The sequence below is a fragment of the Lonchura striata genome, chromosome 2 (genome assembly GCF_046129695.1).
Source record: "Lonchura striata isolate bLonStr1 chromosome 2, bLonStr1.mat, whole genome shotgun sequence".
Taxonomy (NCBI): domain Eukaryota; kingdom Metazoa; phylum Chordata; class Aves; order Passeriformes; family Estrildidae; genus Lonchura; species Lonchura striata.
In genome coordinates this window covers 84,784,216-84,808,221 of record NC_134604.1, presented here as the reverse complement: position 1 = coordinate 84,808,221, position 24,006 = coordinate 84,784,216, and the positions used below count along the sequence as shown (strand labels likewise).

Genomic DNA, 24,006 nt, shown 5'->3' with positions numbered 1-24,006 from the left:
TTTGTAAGATTTGTTTGGGTTTTTTTTAATAGAAAGTAAAACACAGTAAGTGTCACAATGGAGGGGAATGGATCTGTTTCACATCTCTCCCGTAAGGCAAAAGGATCACAGACTTTCTTTACCTAATCACCATGGTTCTTTAATAAATAACAACATAATTTTATTCAGTGAAGTTTACCAAATTACACTTACACAAGCCCCCACATGAGAGGAGCACAACAAAGAAAAATAATTTGCCAATTTATAATGTGCATCTATCCTCTCTTCTCCGAAGCCTTTTACAGAAATTAATCTATTTCTTCATTTTCTTTGAACTTTTAACAATCTCACAGGGTACAGAAGTCAGGTATTCAGAGCTCAGAAAGACTGACCCATTTTCTGTATCATTCCCATGAGTCATACCTCAGACTTATGCATGCTGCATACTTGACTTCCACAATGCAGACGGCTCCTGCAAATGTTTCTGATCTAAGGCACGACTCAGGAAGTGACAGTGACTCCTCCTACGTGCTGTTCTTTAACTGAAGTTTTGAACAAAGGTAACAATCTAAGAGATATTTTTTTTATATACTTCAGTAAGTCATCTCCTTTGCCATACATCACTACATTAACAATCCTATATTCTAAGCAGGAGCTTTCCTTTCCTCCCACTGGCATGTAGTTACTCTTCCTACTTCAATTCTATTAAAAATTTTAGCTTCATGGAAACTCTTCTGGTCTGACTTTGAGAGAAACAGATCAAAATGCAATTAATGTAATTAATTATTTTGAGTCAGTAAATGTTTCTGGTCACCCAGAGATCAGTGTACCAAAAATTATCGCAGAATAAAGGCAGAAGAATTATTCCCTCAAAGTAGTCACACATGGTACTGTTATGGCCTTCTGCACCTGAAAGTGCACACAAAATTAGCAGATGTCTAAAATATTATTAAAAAATAATATAACACTCTTAAATTTAAAAGAAAAAAATGAAGTGCTATAATTCAGATGATTTTGGCTGTTCATTATAGTGACAAAGTAACAAATCTGAAATAAAAAATAAACTCCAAAAGTCACTCAGGACTTTTTAATTATTATTTTTATTTGACTTCATAAAAGTCAAAGCTTTCCAATAAAAAGTCCTGATATGATAAAATTTTTTCCAATTGAGTCCAAAGAAAATGCATGATTCTTTTTATTCCAGGATGGTCAATTATTATCAACACACATTAGGCAGCAAACTGAGATTTTCATCCTGGAGTAGAGATCTGAACAAAGGTATCTATTGTCTCAGGTGAATAGCCTGAGCAATACCTATTAAGAACAATAGACTGGTTTTATTTTCTCATCAGCAGCTCTTGAGCAGATGCCACTATGGAATTAGGAAGACACAGACATCTTGGAGATTTCTTGAGAGGAGAAAAGCACTCCACTCCCACTCCCTCTAGTCACAGATAGACATTTTATTTTGTATATTTAATTCTTTCTCTATGTTTTTTAAAAATTCCTTTTCTTTCTGCTCCCCTAGGAGCTATGCTTCCTACTTGCTGTTTTTAAGGCTTTGACATTGCAAAGGAGTTGGAGCTCAGTGCAGAGATCCTGTCTGTCTCTGAGATGTTCTGCTGATGTTGGTGAAACTGCACATCAATAAAAGGGTGTATCCTTATTGATCATAAAACTATTGTGATCACCTTTGTGAGACACCAAGAATTTTTTGTAACCCTAGCTTCTTTTCATACACAGAAAACCACCTCCACATGTGCTTTAGGTGGGCAGGAAAAGGAATGATTAACACCATAAGAGGAACAGAAATCTTTGAAAAATAGTATATAGCACTAGTCATTAGAAACATCACAGCTCATTTCTCTTGCCCTCTCTGTCTTTGCTTCAAAATATATCCTAATTACTTTAATGCATGTTTAAGAACACAAAACTGAAATTGAACAGTTTTCCTGGTAGGTAGTGCCATGAGAAAGCCAAGACACAAGGCGTGTGGCTTAATGTGAAAACAGAACAAATGAATACAGTTGATGTAATTAGAGGAGTCAGGAAGGAACACTTCAGGAATTTTCAATTCCAAACTAATCACTAGTTCTACAACATTCAAACATTTCATAAGAGTTTTCTTCTCTATGTGTAGCACAACCAGCCATCACTCTCAGAATAATGTTACTGCATACAAGGAATATAGCTCTGGCTTCAAATTAAAGAAATGAGACTGAAACTGTGCTTGTCCCATGGCTCTGACTAGATACAGTTGAGATCTCCAAACAGCACGAGCTTTCCTATACTGCATGGGCTACAGTAATGCCTTCATATAATGAAGTATTATGGAAAGAGTTTCTGCTTCAGCAGTGAATTGATTTCCCCAAGTAGATTTCACTTGAGAAGAAATCGTCACCTTAAATGTTATCTGTGAGGAACAGCATCACTTTTTCATTTGTTTGGAGCATGTATGCAGTTTAATTAGGCACTGGCTCAGCAGGCTTCAAAGAACTGCACTCAACAACAGAAGCAAACTTTTGTTTCACCTCCCAGGAACATCTGTCTCCATGGCACGGGTTTAACTCTAGTGAAATAGCAACACCATAATCCTCTGAATCATGGAAAACTCAAGCCTAAGTCAATGTAAACAGAAACTGATACATTAAATTCATTGTGATTGATGCAAATTAAGAATAGACATTTTTTTAGGACTTCACCCAGTCTTGACTTCATCTTCCCATCATCTGCTATCTTAAGAACAATTCAGCTTAAAAAGGGTCCTGCTTGCTTGTTTGTATGCTCAAAACAAAGTAACACATTGGTCAACTGTATCAACACATTGCAACAACCAATCTGTTTTGAGGACTCCTATTGTAACTTTGTTGACGACTCCTACTCACTCCCTATCACAAAGCAGGGGGGTACTGAGAAACTGGATTCACTACAATGAATTGTAATATTTCTAATGTCAGCAGTATGTGATATCTGTGAAGTAAGTAATGCATTTTATTCTGAATATCCGTTCTTCCTTTTTTTCTTGACAGACTACATGTGCTGCTGTCAATATTAACTATGCTTAATAGTTCATAAGCATGAAATCAAGAGAGACATTTTTTCTTAATGAAAAAAATAGTAATTCTAATTAGCTGCTTATGCTACAACAGAGGAATCCTCACAGATCATAATCCTTCTTCCATGGAGGTGCCCTATCTTTACACAATCATTTCAGAAACTAAGTAGAAGGCCTTCTACTACTTCTGTCTAGAAAAGGTGATACAAGAATTTATTTCTCAAGGCAAATAACTTTGAATATCTTTAGGGAATGTGAAATCAACCCCTAGTGTAAGGCAGTATTTAAGAGTTTTAGTTAAGAATAAATCTATCAAGAATTGTCCAGGCGCCACACATTAAAATATGCCTCTTCATCCCCAGCTAACTTAGAACTACAAGCCAGAAGATGTTGACAAGGTTTGGTAAGCCTGATTTGATACCTGTACTATCTACCAGACCTGCTTCTTCCAGACTTCTTCTTCCATTTGTACTTGCTTCTTCACAACCTAGCACTCTGCTATTGCCCTTTGCTGCAGGCTCCTTCAGAGACTGCCAAATCTGAACCCAGGCCTTGCACCCACACACAATGCACCTCTCATGGGCCCAGACAGCCTCTTCCTCAGTAGAAAGAGATTTCTCAAGTCACTATAACCTGAAATGCACTGAAAATCAGTGCTGGGAGAACCAACTAGGTTTACTGAAAGAAGGGGCTGGGAAATCAGATTAGAATCACAGTAAGAAATGGGAGTTTGAATCAATAATGACTTCAAGCCTCATCTTCAGATGTTAATTTTTACTTGTCAGCAGCACATCTATTATATCTAAATGCTGTTAATTCTCAGGAGTCCCTTTGGTAATGCCCCCTCAAGAGCAAGCTTAACCCTTTTGTTTGCTGTGTTAATATGTTCGCTTGGAGAATCACCTTGAAGTGCCTGGCAGGATTAGTGTTTATTATTCAAAGCACTGAGAAATCAAAGGGAAGGTATTATCACTAATAAAGTTGTTTGGCCTAGCATGAGCAGCCATCATACCAGTAACTTCCTTGAATATAAAAGCGATAATACCTTGGGTAACAACCAAGCAGATGAATTTGCAGGCCCCACATCAGGCAATCCCTGGGGGCTACCCTGGCAGTTCTGTGTCAGGAAGGAGAGCCACATTGGATTTTTTCAGTCTTCAGCTTCTGTTTATTGTTATCTTACCAAAACTTCAACGCACTGTCTGCGCCCAGACCTTGCACGTGTAAAAACAGCACAAAAATGGCCAACAACCCCATGCTGCAAGATCTTTTTAAGTATAATCAAAAACTAAATTACCCAATTAAGAAGTGACACATAAATTATTTCTCTTTCTAACCCAATGACTGACCCCTAAAGACCCGCAATGCGGATTTTTCTACACAATTACAAGATACCACTTAAATCCAAGAAGAAAGAGGAAGAAAGAAGAAAGGAATTTAAAACAACACTCTGTATCCTCCATCCTGAACCCATCCATAACATACTAAAAATCCTAAAACATAAATTTCTCTCCCATGTCACATACTACACTACTCTCTACAATCTCTACAATCTATTTCACACTTTTCTGGTTTCTAGTTTACTTTGAGGCTTTGGAAGTTTTCTCCATGAATGAGGGTCAAAATCAGTGTTTTCCTGGGAGTCAGAGCACCCCAGGGTAGACAGGGGGATATTCCCTTTGCCCTGGGTTCCCATATATGGCTAACAGAAAAGTTTGTTTTGCTGTGAGCATTACATACCATTTCCCTTCCATATGCCCTGATAGTGGAGAACAAGCTATACCTGTGCTTAACCAAGAAGCATTCTGCATTTTCTCTCTCCTGTATCTCAGCTAATCAGAAGTAAAAAGACTACCCTATTTTTGTGCCAGCACAAGGTTTGAGAACAGCTTTTCCCTAGCCTTTAACAAGCATGTGGCAGGCCCAGTTTTACACAGGACAACTGTTCTGCCTTGTCCAGACAAGGATTCTCTTTCTAAAACAACGTTTCCACAATCATGAATAATTTTAGGGCTGAGGATTATCAGCCCTGCTTTTTGCACCATTCCATTACAGTGTCAAAGTAAAACTTACTGAAGGAAGTCAGCTCCAAAAATGCTTCCAAGGCATTTTTAAAAGAAAATCCTGTGCAGAATTTATATTGTAAAAATAAAGGCAGACTAATGTGCCTGGCTTCCTTTCCACAGCATATTCTCTACTTAAAGCACAGGCTGAGCAAATGTAACAAATCTGTCTGCCGAAATGAACATTGACCAGTTCTGATTTTCATTAGCCTTATAGAAGATAGCTTTTATAGCTTTGATAAATTTTCAGTTTCACACAAAAGTAATAGAGATTTGCCTCATTAATAAAAAAAAGAAAACCACATTTATATTCATCTGGTCACTGTCCACAAGTCTTGAATACCTTCTAATAATGGGCAAGACTTGAATAACTTAATCTTTTTTATGTGTAAAAATTAATTAAGCCAGATAATCAAATGTTGTCATCAATAAAGAGGAGAATCAAGGCCAATTGAACAGTAGCATTCCCTAAAAGGGACATCAAGTCATAGGCATGCACAAACTTATTTTTATTTGTGATAAAATGCAGTCTCGTGACTCCAACATTTTTTATTTTACTGTTTTGAAACATTTTGAATGGTATATTTCTACATAAATGTATAAACATGGACATAATAGGCAAAAAAAAAGGAAAGAACATGAATGAAAGTTTTGAGTTCATTTATCAAAAACTTCATTGAACTGCATTCAACCCAGTGCTTTTAGTCAAGTGAAATTTACCACTTTTTCTCTACAAACCCCTACATTTATCACTACAACACCACCAGCAGGACAGTTATAAGAATTATAACTGTATAAGAATTACACTAGTAAATGCTCATTGTTTCCTTTTTGCTAAGAGAGGAAAAGCTGAAATTTAAATTTGCCATTCTTCTACCAGAAGTGTGAAATAAGGTGAGTCGCTGAACATCCTGCACTTGTTACTTTAGTGACCTAAAGAAATTCATAAACTTCTATGAAATCCAGACATCTGTAAAAAATACATAAAATCTGAGGTGACCACTAAAGCCACATTTCTCCTCAGAGTCAACCTACCCAGTGAAAGTGTAAAAAATACTATTATAATGATGGATAGTGCCAGCTGTCTGACACACCATTCCCCTGTGCCCTGAGATACATATTCAAGTAGCTTTCACTTAATGCTTTTAATACTGCACACATTTCATACTTTAATGCTGCACCTATTTCATCTCTGATTTTTAGATTTAAAGACTAAAACTATGTCTCAGTTTCACATCTTTGCCACATTTCATGTTAATGGAGAGCAAATACTGAAAAAATGTTTCATATGCAGAAACCTGGCATAAGAATACATTATTCAGCTTTATGATAATATAATTTGAAGATAACTGTGCTAAATAGATTTATCAATATTTATATAAATAATATCTAGAGCATAATTATAACTTTCCTTAGTGTCATACAGAGTATCTGATTTGTCAATATAAATCAATATGAATATTGCAAGATTATTTTCCTCCTCAACATGAAGAAGAGGGGGCATTGCCTGGAAAGTGTCTGCTGAGGAAAAAAAATGTAGATAATCCAGTATTATATTCTGCACTTAAGTGTTTTGAGTCCTGCTATAGCTTCCCTTCCTTGTTCTGTCTGATATTCCAAGTGCTATCTTCTAACTGAATACAGCTCTTCTGCTTACAGCTATTCAGAGTCTGTGTTCTCATACTGCAGTAACTCACCTATCCAGTAAAATCATTTGCCTATTCCATATAATTCTGAAAATAGAAGTGGCTAAGGCTTCTGAAAAGAACCTTCTGTCATTTATGATAAAGAAATGCACAAAGCAAGTAAAGAAAATTAAATGCATCTCCACATATACTTCATAGGAGCCCCAATGCCATGTCTGATCATTATCCTATCTCTAATTTGCAGAATTTTATAGGTTGCAGTTATTTTACACATATTGAAAACCCTTAATAGAAGCAGTTCAAAGTTGTCAGTAATGTTAGCATCATAATCAAGTGATTTTTTTTTTGTTTGGTATAAATGTATTTTCTAAATCAATATTACATATTACATGTAGCTGTCTTATTTCCAGTTTAAAGTTTAAGACTTACAATCCAAACTATAAATCCTCATCAATGCAGCTGAAGCAGTATCTTTTACCCATATGCTTCATTTTTCACCCTTAATAGCATGTATCTATCTACATATGCATGTCTGCCAAGATTAGAAAAAATGTCCTTGCTGAAAAAAAATTGCTAGTTTCAATATGGAGATTATTCTCCATTGCAATATGGAGGTTATTCTCCATTCAATATGGAGGCTATTCTCCATATTAACTCAGTATCTTAAACCCAAACTTGTCTCTGATATGTCTCTGCCTTCCTTCATAAAGATAAAGATATGTCTGTCAAATGGACACACTCAGTTTTTCCTGGTTTTACATTTTAGGCTCAAAATTTTCTTCTGCATGTCTTCCATACCACAGGAGACAATCTTTGGCAATCTTAGATAATATTCTTTAGTTGCAGAGAGTCTGGAAACAAGCCTGGGTCTCACACCAAGGACTTTTCAGCACTGCTGGACTGTAAGAACTTCACACTGAAAAAGCATGAAGATATCTCAGAGTTTGAATGTAATGAAAGAGCTAAGGAAAAGAGCAACTGGATTTTTATAGAAGGTTACAGATTCTGGCTCTTACAGAAAACAGCATGAGGACAGTTTGGGCTCTCAGGTATTAATTGAATGAAAAGAGTTATCATGCTTATATCCAATGTTTTTCATACTACAACAAAACCCAAAAACTTTCAGGTAACATCTGAATAAGCTCATCATTAAGAACAAGAAAAGAGTACTACCATTTAATTGGACAGCAGCCACTGTTGGATTCATTTCCATCACTGCAAACATCATAGAAACAATGCAATGTACATTTAGAAAGTAAATGAAATATTAGTGGAAGACATATAAAAAACGTGCTTCTACATATGTACAATTTAAAGGTATAATGCTGCTAAAGACTGGCCTGAGGTCTTTAAATAAAAACCGTGAGGTGTTTCCTAAATTTCCCTATTTGATTTGCCTGCCTCTCAAGGTCAAGAGCAGCAACATCCTTTACCTTTTGAAAGATTGCTCTCATTCTCTACAATACCACCCTTTGATTTGGATTGAGTTTTATATTGATAAAAAAAATATTTATCTGAATCTGGACGGTCTTGCCCATAAGACATAGAACTGACCCCCAGTATTTTTTGTCATAAAAAGAATCTTTTAGAACCAATAGGATATTCCAATATTCATGGGTTAAAATCGAGCTCAGGTAGGTATAAGGTCTCTACCAAAAATTTTCCTACAGTTTCAACTGCACATGTTATAAAACAATAAATTTCAAAACCAAAGCTGAATAGTACCCTTCCTAAATAACAGTTATATTTTTATACCATGCATTCAATTTTTGGTAGACATTTTTAATCTTTCAAATTGAAAAGTGTTATACAAATTTGATCTATTATAACTATAAAATAACAGTAAAGTAGCTACAGTTTTTTATAATGTTAATTATCATATATTTATTATATTTTGTGCTTTCTGAAGGATATAACTTTTCCTCATATTGCAGAGAAGGAGGGTTGGTTTATGAATATAAACAATATTTTTAGCTTTATACCTTCAGTGTGTCTGAAGCTTTAAACCTAGTTTAAGATATTATTGAGCAGAATCAGCAGGAATAATAAATCAGTGATACTCCACTGTGCAAGGCCCCATCTGCACCAGGGACATAAGAAGGGCTGCTGAGAGCAGAATAGCTACAGCACTGGACTATTGAGAGAACTCCCACTGTTTAGCTACACTGTAGGATAGCTGTAATAGCTATAATTAGCACAATGTCCTGTGGATAATGAATTTTATTCACACCTGGGTTTTGACCCTGTAAGGTTAGAAGAAAAGTGCCAGCAGTCCTCTCTTCCTGCCTCCTGTTTTGACATAGAGTCTACAACTGAGTTATGTGGCCAGAATAGCACACCTGAATGCATCCTAGAAACTTCCTATTTCTTCAGAATTGTAACAGTAATGACTTTCAGGTATTGTCCTTCAGGAAAATATACTGAGATGGAAAATAGCACAAAACTATACATTGTAAAAAATATCCCCTCTGGACCACATTAATAGTCACTGCAGCAGAGTTTTTGCACTTTTCTATGTTATCAACTGAGATCTCAGAAGGTAGGAACTTTCACAAATTAATTTGATTTTTTTTCCTTTTTTTTTAAAGGCATACTGTTTATAACATGAAAAAAAAAGAGAGAAAGATATAAAAAGGCAAATAAATGCCAGTTCTTTAAATGTCAAATGTATAAAAACCCCTCAAATAATATTTTAGCTATAACCTTGGAGCTCAGCAAATAGTCTAGTTCTACACAATTGAACAATCTTAACAGGTGAATTTCTGACTGTACACTTATCAATTTAAGTTGAATCCTTATTTTATGCTCTTTTAAAAGTCATGAGCCAAAATAAAAAGTGCAATTAAAGTTCCTCTTGTTCTGGAATTGCTGTAGCTAGCAACCTTCATTTGCTCTCCAGAATTTCAGCATTCCCTAGACAGTATAGGAAGGTCTGCATAAAACTCAGTCTCCAGAGTGTTATAATTCCATCAAGTACTAGAATACAAAACACTAACGAATGAAGCTTTAGTCAGAGCCCTCTCATACTAAAGCAATTCAGATTCTTCAAAACACCCTATAAGTTCCTTCCTTGTTTACTTCCTTTAGTACCTTTTATATTTCCTGCTTTCTTTCCCTTCATTGTTAACATGTAATTGAAATACTGGTAGATCATGCTTAAAAAACTCCATTAGCCACACAATATTTATAGATACTTAGTCAGCCTGACCACTAACATCCAGGAAGATGCGAGGTAATAGGGTTGTTCCGCATCCAGAAGATTTGACTAATCAAAATCCCCAAAAGCCTGAATTTACTTCACCTGTCTTTGGGAACTCCTCTTAGTCACATGAGGGGCTCTGCAGAGATCATCTGGCAATTTCAGTGGATGAATAATAAACACATTGGTTGTACCAATATCTCCATCACCAAATAGAGAGTCTGGGGCAGCCAGACTCCTACTTACTACTTAAGTTCTTAAAGTTACCTGGGACAAATATAGAACTAAATTTCTAGAACCAGATCTCCCAGAAAATTATTATGTTTATTTCTTACCTGTGTAAGATTGATCTGACCTGAACAAGAAAATTTCTGCCAAAAATAACAGGCCAACTATGAGCAATACCCAAAGAATTTGAAACTGTGACACTCTCACCAGGAACTCATCATGGTCATCATTGTCCTTGGCTTTCTTGATTAAGAGACAGGATTTTTCATCCCTTCTCACCTTCAGAGACACATTTCACAGAATAAAGAGCATCTCTGTGATATTCCCTTACTCCTTTTGTCTGAGCACCAGGATATGAAAGACAGAAATTTAGCAGCAGCAGCAGCAGCTCTCTTTGGGGAGACAATGACAACAATGTGACAGTTATACCATCAAAGGTCTTTTCATCTTATTTGAGACTGACTCCATCCTTCTTTCATTTCCAGGACACAGCTAAAGCAATGAAGGAAAATTACTACCTTATCTCATTCTATCATCTTCCAAATATGTAGCTGCCTGTGCACTTTGTGGCAATAGGAATAAAGTGATTGAAACCACTGGAAATTTTTTAGGAGAAAATGGATGCTGTTTTCCAAGACAGGCACAAATGCTGATGCTCCCTTTACAGACACATTAGCAGTGTTTGCCCTGAACTACAGAAATGTTATCAAATTACCAGAAATGAAGTTCTGCATTATGTAGTAAACAGCTAACCCTACAATATGTAGTTGTAATGTATTATTTCATAAGACTCTTCTACAAAATATTTTGTTTGTCAAGTTCCCTTGGTTGCATAAGCAGTGATAAGATCCAATCTTTTGCCCAAAGCACCAGGCAGTAATGATATCATTGTCATCTACTCCTTCTGCAACTGCATTAGCCTACCTTGAGGATTCCTTTACACACTTCAGGGATGATGGGATTTCTCTTTTGGAAATAATCTTTAAGGACCATCAACACCTCCTTTCACACACTTTTTATTCTCCAACAATAAGCTCCTGTCCACTAGCTTTTCATCAATGGAAAATCAGAAGCATATTAAATTTCAGCCTAACACTCCTTAGAAGACATTTGCCAGTATAACTCATCATATGCTCAGCTTTATGCTAATAGGGAACAGTCAGGAAAGTTTAAGCTTTTGCTAATAATGATCTAATCTTTTATCCAAATATTTGTGTGGATCTGAATACCTAGGCACCTTGTATGTATCTCTAATCTCTTTAAATTCAAATTGCTCCCATGCTACTGTTTACATTTTTAATTTTGTCTCATACTGCATACACACAGAAATCTCTCAAAATCCAGGCAGCCCTTCAGCAAATCAAATTAAAGGAATTCGGGCTAAAATGATAACTTATAGTTTAGGAAAATCAGCTGAGACTGGTAAAGACTCCAAAGCTGATAAAGGGCATCCAACTCAGAATATGTCAGCGTAATCTGACTAATTTTATATTCCTTATGCTTTTTTTTAATCTGAAAATTTACTGAAATGAGAGTATGTTCAGTGATCAACAAATTCACAGAATCATAGTGTCATTTAGGTTGAAAAAGACCTCTAAGAAATCTGAGTACAATATTTTTATGGTAAATATCCATATGAAGATATGCTGATTATTTCAATCACTGGTATTAAAGAGAAACAGATTAAAATCACAATATAATGATGAGTAATGACAAGCACAAAGAGATATTCCTCAAATTAATAACTGGTGTGAAATTGTCCTGCCTTTGCAACATGCTCTTAAAATTCAATCTGTAAATTACATCACTGTAATAATTGTTAGGTATTAAGGTCACTTGTAGTAGCAATCACTTAGCTGAATAAACAAACCTGAACTTGTATTGCACACAAAACTGGTTTTAGTTATCCCTGTGGAGTCACAGGAACTGTTTGGAGGGGCATGGAGGGGAAGAAGAGGTGGATCCATGGTGAAACAACACATTATTAATTATAACTTTATAAAATTTAACTACTTAAATATTTAGGCATCAAAACAGCCATTACAAAATAATTTGCATTAAAATTCTAAGTAGTAAAAAAATAGTACTAACTTTATTTCTCATTTAAAACTTACACGTTTTAATGGCACTTAGTGGACTTGCTATATGGAAACATTGTATTGCAATATCTTCACAAGCCATTTCCAAAATGTAAAAAAAATCCTTGGAAGTATTAATTTAAAAGCTACTGGATTGCTATTCTCTTTTGTTCTTATAAAAAAATATAGACAAAATCCAGGGCATACATGCTACCTCTTTAATTAAAAAAAATTTAATTTAAAGGTACTTTTCACAAATACTTCAAAAGTATTTTCCTTACAATGAGGAGTAATAAATAGGTCAGCAAATGGATACTGAAATAATTTCTGTATCCAGAACCAGCCAGAAAAGCTTCCAGTGACTTCAGCAGATTTTGAATCAAGCATTCAGATCTTAGCTATTATATACTTTCTGCATCTTTTCAATGAGCAATGATGGCTTTCTGTTCTGAAAGCCAAATGTATCTTTGTCTATTCTCTCACAAAAGATCAGAACCCTATAAGCACCATCTGGACTGTTTCTATGTATGTCTGTAGATTATGCAGATACAGACTTCAAACACAGACTGCAAAAATCCTATTGTAGTAGCAGCAACTCACTGGGATCTTCATCCAGGAGTGCTTTGAAATCAAAGGAATTGAATCAGGCTCTCCATATGCCTTGCACAGTAAAATGATTGAACCTATTGTGTCAGTTTATACATGCAACAATTGCACAGCTGTTACCTTACATCGGCTTTCTCACATAAACTCTTACCTCCAAGGCATGCACCCATGGCCAATGAGAAGATTAATGGTTTCATAGGCAAGTTAACATCTGGATCTTTACTCAGATTCAGAAGAACAGGAATCTGTGGTTCAAGAAGAAGAGAGAATCAGAGGAAATAATCCAACCATCTGCATAACGTAAGCAAAGTTCATTAAAGGAAAAAACTTAAACCACCAGTAAGTCCAAAGAGTAATAGGAGGAGAGGGGGACAGATTTTTTTTTTTTTTTTTTTTTTTTTTTGATATTGTTTTTCTTATTTAGTTTCTTTGTACTGTATGCTTGATCTTTGGTCACTTTTCACCACTGACTGTGCTAGTTCCATAGCTGAGGAGAAGTGACTGACATTAGACCAAGCCTGACACAATTTCTGCCAACAAAACTGAGGGTGTCTTCAGGTTTTGAATGCCTTCCATGAGACCCTTCTAGGTCTACAGGGAAGTGACAGTGACTATAAATCAATTTCGCTTTCATTTCATGAAAGCTAAAGGACAGAGATGTTCTCGCTGGCGGTGATGGTAAAAGATGCCCAGACCTTCACAGTGAAGATGGCCGCTGATCATGAGTCAATAACTGAAAAATTACAAATCCTTTTTGTAATCAGAAATATCTGATCTATTAGGGAAAAATTGAGCAAACTCCATTTGGCAGGTTTCTGAATTTCCTAAGCAGATCAGAGTTATTTTACTTCTTATTTCAACATAATATTTACCAGAGCATGTGGATTTAGTACACTGGGAAATATTTGCATATGGTTTAATGCCAGCCAGCAGCTAAACACCATGTGGTTCCCATCTCATACTCCTCCATACCTTCCCTTAGAGGGAAAGAATGATCAGGAAAAAACACTAAACCTTGTGGATTGAGATAAAAACAGTTAAATGTTTGAAAAAAATATTATAAAAATAATTAATAATGATCATGACAGCAAATAAGACTATTATTATTTATAATATTAATGAAAATGAATGACAGATAAAGGAAGTGGAATATAAATGAATTCTATATTTTTCTTCTACAGTGGAAGATGAACAGATTATTTATAAGACAATTGCTCACTACCTGCTGACTGCTGCCACAGCCCATCCCCTTGAAGCAATTGGTGGTAACTGGACAACTCTCTACTGAGTGTGCCATTCTGTGGTATGGAATACCCCTTTGGACAGTTTGTGTCAGCTCTTGTGCTTATGCCCCTCACACACCCTCCAGTGTCTTGTGCTCCTGCTCCCTGGCACAGCTTGGGAAAAGGAACTGTCCTTGACTGGGGATAAGCACTACTTAGCCACAACTGGGACATCAGTGTGTTATCAAGATTATTCTTAAGTAAATCCAAAGCACAGCACTGTAGCTATTACTAAGAAAATTAATTCCATGCCAGTCAAAACCAGAACAGGCATTTTTATAGATTTCATTTAATTGCTTTAGCAAATAAAATAAAATTTAGGGAAAAAAATAAGAAGAAAAAAAACCTGGAAAGTGAAATAAAATTTGTAGGAAGCCATAATAGACTTCATTAGGCAATTGGTATAGAGCCCAAAAATACAGTAGGCAGGATTTCTAGCCAGATCTAGCACCAGTTCTCAGCCAGTGACATTCTTCAAACTAAACAACTTCACCTTAGTTCAGAAAAATGTTGAGTTCTACATAATTTTGTGACCACTTGGATTGAAAAAATGGTGTAATCAGTACCTGCATAGAGAAAGTTATTGGGAAGGGGAGAGGTGACAATATTATTCTCCTGTTTTTAACATCTTCAGAGGTTTATGGAACCAAAAGAGAAATAGAAAGGATAAGAAAATGTGGAGCAGTAAGACATGAAGCAGGAAGATATTTGAAAACATAATTGTGATAGATCTTAAAATTAATGCTTTCTCAGAGTCTAGGAGTTTCAATAGTGGATAGAGTTATGATTTTAATCCTCCAATTTGTCATTTTAATGTATTTCACAGTTCACCCTCAAGGGGTTTTATCTCTTCTGCTTCCTGAAAAATGCTTTCTCTTTGATAGCTGAGTGATGCTCACCTTTATTGACTGCATGTGTTCTTTTGGTATGGAGCAATATACAGGCTTAATGAAGAATTACAACCCTTTCTCTATTCCTCCCACCAGTGGTGCTACTCATCCCTCTTAAATCCTCTCATCGATTAACCTAGATAAGCTAATTTCTAAACAATTATTCTTGAATAGTTCATTGCCTGAAGACATCTATTTCTATTTTAAAGCTTAGAGAAGGCTCAGCATGCTCCACATCTTGTCTATTTTTTGTACAAAACAGTAAAGAAAGATGTAATTTCTCATCACAAACTATTTCTCTCAAACCATCACAGCTAGAACATGATATGGAAAACTTTTCCATATGAAAAAGTTAAATTTATTTTAAAACAATTTAGTTTTTCAATATTTTCTATTATTGAGATAAGTCCTAAAGCTGTTGCAAAACAGATCAAATAATGCCCCACACCCCACCAGTGCATCAGATATGCAGAGAGGAGACCAGAGGAAGGACACAGGTACTGCTCTATCAGAGAGCATCTTCCTCCTGGGATGAGCAGCAGTCTCACAGAGTGAAACCCTCTCAGCTATTTCTGCTTTATGAAGACATCACTTGTACAAGTAATTGCACACACTCTCATTGTGCAAGAAGAGTAACTTAAGCAAGTTACCAGGTCCTATAGCTGTGCTGCGCAGTAGAATTCAGCAGGTTAAGGCCCAAAAAAACTGGTTAGTATTCAAGGACCTCCTCTTTCAAGCTCAGAAGAACATTCTGTCAGAAGAACATTCTGACAAAGAAAAAATCAGGCAAAAATGCTGGGAGGCCTACATGGAACTCCTGGACAAACACAGAAAAAAGAATCTTACAGAGGGTGGAAGCAAGGGCAGGTATATTGGGAGTGATAGAAAGAGATTGTACAAGCAGCCAGCATCCAAGTTAAGAAAGCTAAAACTTTGATAGAGTTAAATCTGGTCAGGGACATCAAGAGCAACAAGAAAAGTTGCTATAGGTACCTCAGTGATGAAAGGAAGACTAGGGAAAATGTGGAGCAAGGAAATAGGAGACCTGGTTATCCAGGACATGTGGAAATGGCTGAGGTACTCAATAACCTTTCAGTCTTGGTCTTCACCAGCAAGTGTTCCAGACACATTGCTCAAGTCATAAAAGGCAAAGGTAGGGACTGGGGAATGAAGAACTACCTGCTGTAGGAAAAAGATTATGTCTAAGACCATTCTAAGGAAACAGAAAGTGCCCAAGTCCATGGGACCTGATGAGATATATCTGCATGTCCTGAGGGAACCAGCTGAGAAAGTGACTAAGCCACAATGCATCATATTTGGGAAGTAATGGCAGTCTAGTGAGGTTCCCACTGATTCGAAAAGGAGAAACATAACCCTCATTTTTTAAAAGAGAAAAAAAAAGACCTAGAGAACTACAGGCCAAGCAGTCTCACTTCAGTACCTGGCAAGGTTATGTGGCAAACCCTCCTGGAAAGTATGCTAAGGCAAATGGAAAACAAGGAAGTGATTGATGGCATCCAATATGGATGTGCTTCACTAAGTGCAAATGGTGCCTGGCAAATTTTTTTAGCTTTGGCCCAAATTGGAAAGGCATGGATGATTGGAGACAGACAGACAATTTGGTGGATAAGAAATTGACTGGATTGTCATACATAAAGAGTTGTGGTCAACAGCTCAATGTCCAGGGAGAACCCACTGACAAGTGTCATTCTTCAGGGTTGATACTGGGACTGGTGCTATTTAACACTTTTGTCTTGAATATGGACAAAGTGTTCAAGACCAGGTTACACAGGGTTTTGAACAACTTGGTATAGTGGAAAGTGTCCCTTCCCATGGCAGGAGGGCTGGAACTGGATGATCTTGAAGATCTTCCAACCTAAAGCATTCCATCCTCCTATGATATTGTTTGGTTTGCCTATTTGTGCACATCTATGAAACAGCAATCCCTGCTGTTATTTTAGGGACTCATTGCTGCTCTAGTCCATGGGACTCTCCTACACACACTTCACTAAGAACTGCCTGTGGCAAAGATGTCTTCTGTGAAAACTGCAGAGAATATTCATTAATAGAAAACAATTTGTAGCCTCCCAAACTTGATGATTGCTCTGTCTCTGCAGATGGCTACAGCCTAGTCTTGCACTTTTACCAAGCAGTGAAATGCAGGACAGCATAGATAACTCTGGAAGGGCAGAGGGCAAGGAAATTCCAAAAATAAATCTGGCATTAAGAACATGAGATACATGTGAAACATTCAGCACTGCAAGAGAAAAGCATCCAATAGTGTTAGATATAATAAACACTGGGCCAAAAATTATTTACTTTCTAAGACCTGTCAGAGACTAAGTCACCTTGTCAGCCAGATGATTCACAGAAATTGTTTGTTGCTCTATATTGAGGAAATAGTATTTAAACTCAGCTAAAACAGGGATTTACTGTGGCTGTCTTTTTACTTCTGGTAATAAAGGAAAATACAAAGAAAAATGCTTCAGTATATATAGCTGATAAAACATGTAAATTAAACTAAAGAGCATACCAGTAATAACATCATGTCACTTAAAATTCTAATGGCAGCAATTCATGGCTATTCAAACATGACAATACTAGCAAAGTCCAGGCCTTGAAAATTAGGAAGTCTGCCTGTCAAAGAATGTCATTGTGAGTTTAGCCTGTTGATAACAGAAAAGAAATATCAGAGGTTTAATAGAATGTCACATAGGGCATCAATAGAGCATCAATGCATTTATTCTGCAGACAAAGAAAGCTGGATATGCAACATGACAAAAACCCTTGCCATTCAAAATTAAAATGTGAGAAATATAATAGCCAAGGTCCTGTTTAAGAATTTTTTATGATAGAATATTATCTGCATGTTTCTTAAGCAGTTCCCAGATATATCTATATGTACTGGATTTTCAGCTGGCAACACAGATTAGATTTGCTGCTAGCAATACAGCCTTTTACATACAGTTAGGGTTCACAGAGTTTCCCACAAAGTATTTCTCAAACTCAAAATCTGGGATCCTGAAACTGTAAAAGGACCAGTCGTATCAGCTGAATGGACACAAGTCCATGGAGCATGATGGGATTCATCCCAGAGTACTGAAGAAGCCAGCAGAGCTTATGGGAGAGCCCTTCTTGATCAAGGTCAAGGCCTTGGGAACCTGGGAAGGTCCCTGCTGGCTGGCAGCTTGTCAGTGTTATTCCAGTTTAGAGAAAGAGCATGAAGAAAGACCCAGAGAAACACAGATTTGTTAATCTAACCTCAGGTCATGGAAAAAATATAGAAGAGATTATACTGGGTACTGCTGAAAGGCATTTAAAGAGCAATACAACCATCAGGCACAGACAACAGGGGCTCACGGTGGAAAAGTCCTGTTTAACTGATTTGATATCCTTCTGTGTAAACTCACCCTCCTCATGATGAAGGGAAAGAGGTGAATGTAGTTTTTCTGGAACCTAGGAAGGCTTTTGATACTGTTCCTCACAGCAAGGACACACTGTCCAGCTGTGGGATGAGCAGGTTCACAGTGCACTGGGTGAGCACCTGGCTGAAAGGCAGAGCCCAGAGGGCTGCAGCGTCTGGGGTTACAGCTGACTGGCACCTGGCCACCAGGGATGTTCCTCAGGGTTCTAGGGCCAGTTCTGTACAAAATATTTAGCTGAATACTTAACAATCCGAAAGCAGGAGTTGAATGCACCATTAGCAATTTACTGATGATAGTATACTGGGAGGTGCTGTTGACTCTCTTGAGGGACTCTGTGAAAGTCCTTGAGCATGTCCAGAGGAGGGCAACAAAGCTGGGGATAGGGCTGGAAGGCGTGTCCTGCGAGGAGCAGCTGAATTGGTCCAGTTTTGAGAGAAGAGAGCTTTCTGAGGAGGGGAAGTAGAGGTGGTTGTGCTGACCTCTTCTGGGATCCAGTGACAAAATATGGGGCAATGGCTCAGAGCTGCATCATAGCACATTCAGGCTGGACATTAGGAAGCATTTCTTTACTGAGAGGGTGGTCGAACACTGGGAAAAGATTCCTAGAGAGTGTGTTCATTGCCCTAGGCCTGTCAGGGTTTAAGAGTCATTTGGACAATACCCTTAATAACAGGCTTTAATTTTTGGTCAGTCCTGATTTGCTCAGGCAGTTGTATGGAATGATTGCTGTGGGTCTCTTCCAAGTGAAATAGTCCATTCTACAATTCTACAATACTTTTATACAGTATTTGTTTTACTTGGTGACAAGAAATGATTGATTGTCCTATCATTTGCAGATAGCTATCACAGTTGCCAGGCATGCTTATGCAAAGAAATGCAATAAACACTCACTCATGCAGACATATATTTAATTAGGGAGCTGTATTTTCACTTTTCAATTTAGAGTGAAGAGGAAAGTCCTGGGATTACAGTTCATTGGGAAATTCTCAAGACCCCATCTTGTTTTGGGGCAGTTCATTGTCTTTGCATACACAACAAATTATTTGAAATAAGCAATTAGAAGACATTTTGAAAACTGCTATGTCTTCATAGAGTTCCAATGTTCTATTTTAATTTTAAAAAAACCTAGAAATTTGGCAAGACAAAAACAATAAAAGTACTCAACCTATGATGAGCTAAGTGCACTCAGAAACTCATTCCATTGTTTCTTGTAGGCAATTATCTTTGTACAGAATCCTCTGTAGCAAGAATATGTGCTGCGTTCTGCCTTCTTCACACAGTTTTCAGTTTAGCAACTTCCATACATGAATTCCATATGATATTGACATTTTTTGAGTGTGGCTTCTACCAGATTTGCCCTTGTCTAGAGCAGAGAAGAATATGACCAACAAAAGTGTTGCACTGAAAAGGTATTTTCAGGGCAAGGCACTTCAGATAATAAACTGATCTGATTTTTGTAATTTCAGATTATAGTAAGAGAGAAATTTTCTCCATGTTGCTGAAGGCTCCAGAAAATCATTTATATGTTCACTCTGTTTAAACACATGAATATTTTGCACTCTAAACTATGCCCATCTTAAAGTAACCAAAAATATTTGTTTTGTTCTTAAGATTGTAGATAATGTGTTGTGTTTTAGGATAAGGAAAAATCCTAATTTACCTACATAGATACATAGAATCTCTTGAAAATGCCTAGTATTTCTTCTAGGAAATCATTCTCCCTTATTGGTTTTCATTACTTCAAGTCATAAAACAGTTTTTTTCCTAGAATTCTGTGTAATGCTGGCTCAGATATATTCTAATTCCATTTTCAAAATATCAATCTACAATTTCCACTTTTCACATCCTCTTAAGGTAAATTACCTGACTGTTAAGCCACCTATAAATTTTAATGTTGTCCAATCTGAAACTTTACATGAATCAGTCAAATTTAACCAAACACAGAAAAAGTGAAACTTTCAGTCTCGAGATCCATTAATTAGACATTAAGATTTCTTTCCTTTTTTTTTTTTTCTATAGATAGAAAAAGTCATTATGAATCTGGTTATCTCACTAATACAAAAACAGAGACTGAAAGGAAATTTTGGACAACCATACATGAACTTGATTTTTTAAAGGAAACACAACATCACAGTTACAGAGCTATTTGCAGGTTTTTCTGTTTTGATTCCCTTCAGCTATACACCTAGAGTCAAGACTCAGGCTCTAATGGAATTGTGTATTTCTTCCATTTCTCTGGTAGTTCCTGGGTCAAAACACTACATATAACAGAAAATTGAAAGAGTTCACATCTACAGTGCCTTCATCCAGGGGGGCAGGTACCTCATATAGAAGACTGTCCCCTTCTCAATCCATTTCTGAGCTACTACGGTGGTTGTTCAGCCCATCTCCTCTTCCTGTTCCAAGTCTGGACAACATGCACTGCATATTATTTTAGGGGATGAGTGGGAGTGGAAGACCTTATCCAACAGCACAGAGGCAGTATTGGGGACATCTCATGGATGAACTGATGCCTGTCTTGAAGCTTCCCACCCCTGAAGGAACAACACAGTGTACCTTTCCAAATGCCCTTGCCATCACAGCAGGTTTTTCCCTAGTCATCTGGGGACTCACAATTAAAACTAGCAAGACTGCCTCATTCCTAAAACATAGGACAAAATCATGGTATGCTTGTCTTTCTAATGCAAAAAAGACACTATTAACATCCTCGACTGTGAGCTGCCACCAGGCCTTTCATCATCTCTTTATGATATTTAATGAATTCACATACAAGTCAAACAAGCCATTATCCCATGAGACTGGTTTCACTTAATTCCTTCTGGTCAGTGGCAAAGCCAGTGTAGGCTCAGGTCATCCTCCAAACAATTTTGTCAGTTGTAGTACACAGCTGATATCTATGATACTGCCCAGAGCTTTTTGTATCTCAAGAAACTTGATGGATTCCACATCCCAAGCCAGTACCTGATCCATCAAAACTATGACTAATGAAAAATGCAAGAGAGATCGACCCATTGTCATGACATTGGTTCACCACTGAGGGAGACTTATGGACACCTGGAGGAATTCTCTACATCTGTCTTTCATTATGATGAGTGCACATTCATTTGTGAAGCTGGAACTCTTTTCCAGGAAAGAATAGGATAATTCACAGGTACCTTATAACAGGTGCTCCATACTCCTATATCACTAGGGAATTTCAAACCAAACTCATATATAGAAGTCCTTGATTAGTGAAAAGTCATTAACAAAAGAGTTGGGTTCAATATATTTAATACTCCTCATTAGAAGTTCATAACTTTGGTGCACAGACTGAAAAATAGCCTTCCAAAACTAAATACTGCTTTTTTTTAAGAGTACAAACAAAGAATCAAAGAATCAAAAAGAATTTAAAACAAGATCTTGGGACTTAGTCACTTAGGAACATTCTGTAAGTATTTTCTGATGCAGAATGACAAAGGCTAAAGTGCAAGCCTATTCACTGAAGTAGATGAATCTCAACTCTATTTTGCCAAATAGAACATTAACATCTTAACAACTCAGCTAATGACTGCTTCCACATAGGTGAGAATATGCATGCATTTTTCTTCTTGTCTCTTCTCTCTGCCTATTAAAAAAAAAAAAATAAAATATTGTAGCAGCCTCTTATGTTCATCCCAGAACAAAATGAGAAAAAATATAAAATTAAAATAGCTTAAAATGTTGACAAGGGTCCCTTCCTGTCAATCTGTATTTGCTATCTTCAAAGATACAAAAAAAATTATCCTCAGGCATCCCAAAGGATTCTTGCACTTCAGTCCCATTTCCCAAAACATACTCATTTCATGGTACTGTCTGGTATTGCTTCAAGTCAATTTTTATAGACTAGCTGGGTATGAGGCAAAAATCTTCTAACATTCTGCATAGTACTTGAGCATTTGTTGGGAGGTGAGTCATCCCAAAACAATCTTTCCTTTCATGCCTATTGCTTGCAGTCTGTTGTGGTTAAATCAATATCATTTCACAGGAAACACCATGGTAATCAAAGAGAAATACCACACTAATATATATTTATAGAGTAGTTACAAATCTGCCCAATTTGTCACATGCCCTACAAGAAGTGTCTTAAACCTTGGCAGAGGTGAAGAGTGGACGTGACCATCCAATAATGAATGAATTACCATGCTTTAAACAGAGAACTTGATTGAATAAACCTATCTGAGCATGCCATAATTTCTTATAATTTGATACTTTTCTGATATTAAAGCTCAGCTGGCAACAAGCATTTGTTATGCTTAACATAATTTGGTGGTTTTTAAACTAATCACAAAAGTAAGTTAGCAATAAAAGGTTCAGGTGTTAAAAAAGCATTAGCATAACTACTCAGCACATAGAGGAAAAGCATTGATAGCAGTGGATGGATAGCAACAGTTTCCATCAAAAACAGTTTCCATTTTTCAAGTATGCATGTGGATATAAGAGGAGAAAATGCTAAAATGCAGCCAAAACAGTTCCTCTGCTCCCCAGCTCTGTGCAGCTGCTGGTGGCAATGGCCAGCTAGACACCTTAACTTTATGAGCTGTTTCTAATACTGATTCAATCTCTCAGGATAAAGTAAACTACAGCACAGCAGAGGTAAAAAAAAAAAAAAAAAAAAAAAACAAACAGCAAATGGTAGTCAGTAAGCTCAGCTCCCTTGCCAGCACCTGGAGGTGGATGTGCAGTGCTGCACAGAGCTTACCATTGTAGCTGTGAAGGGGATGTTGTCAATCACGGAGGAGGCTAAAGCAGACACCCAGAGAACTAAAATAATGGCCACTGCCAAGCGCTGATCCTCAGGAACCACCTGGAATTGAGAGAGAGAAAATTATAACTTTGAGATCAGTATTGCTCTGTGTGTCCCTCACGGCATAATTGCACGTTCTTTAGAGTTTTAATTTATCAACATTTATTATTCCTTTAGGCCCTGAGATAGGAAAGGCATCTTAGATAAAATAGCCTAACATTTAGTAACACAATTAGAGTGCTTCTTCCAAGAAAACAAGGACTAATAGAAGTACAAAGATTGATATTTCTAATACTCAGATTTCACACAAAAATACACTGTGTGACTGTGAATTTTGACCTTTATCTGTTTATACTTTTTTCACCTTTGCATTTTTGGAGTTTTAGCCTATAGAAGAAGCTCCTCTGTTGAATTTATGGCTATATTTATTCTGTCTGCAGACAGATATATACATATTAAATATTGCCCATGCCATGGTATGACATACTTTCTTGATACTGCTGATGCAGGAATGCAATCATTAACATCAAATTCCAAATAAAATTATTCTTTATTGTTCTACTGAAGTAAAACTATTTTTCTTGACTGTTAAAAATTATAACTATTTTAAACATACCTTTATTAACAAAGCTGTCTGCTCTCCTATATAGTCTATTAAGTGCAGATGAGCTAAAGCCTGGGGTAAAGAAAAAGGACATTGATATCAACTAATGAAGTACATTATGGACTTACTTTTTCTTCACTGGATATAAGAAAAAGCAGCAATCTATTCCCATTTACAAGATATTTATA

The 24,006-nt window shown here is 36.7% G+C and overlaps 1 protein-coding gene across 1 annotated transcript in view; it reads right to left on the bottom strand.

Moving 5' to 3' along the window:
- The window catches only part of OCA2 (OCA2 melanosomal transmembrane protein), a 161,800-nt gene that overhangs the window by 38,514 nt on the left and 99,280 nt on the right, over positions 1-24,006 (bottom strand). Inside the window, exons 20-22 of the mRNA XM_077790875.1 lie at positions 23,831-23,890; positions 23,170-23,274; positions 13,006-13,099 (exon numbers count right to left, since the gene is read on the bottom strand). Coding sequence (XP_077647001.1) covers positions 13,006-13,099; positions 23,170-23,274; positions 23,831-23,890 — 259 coding nt within the window. The remainder of the gene's footprint in view (positions 1-13,005; positions 13,100-23,169; positions 23,275-23,830; positions 23,891-24,006) is intronic.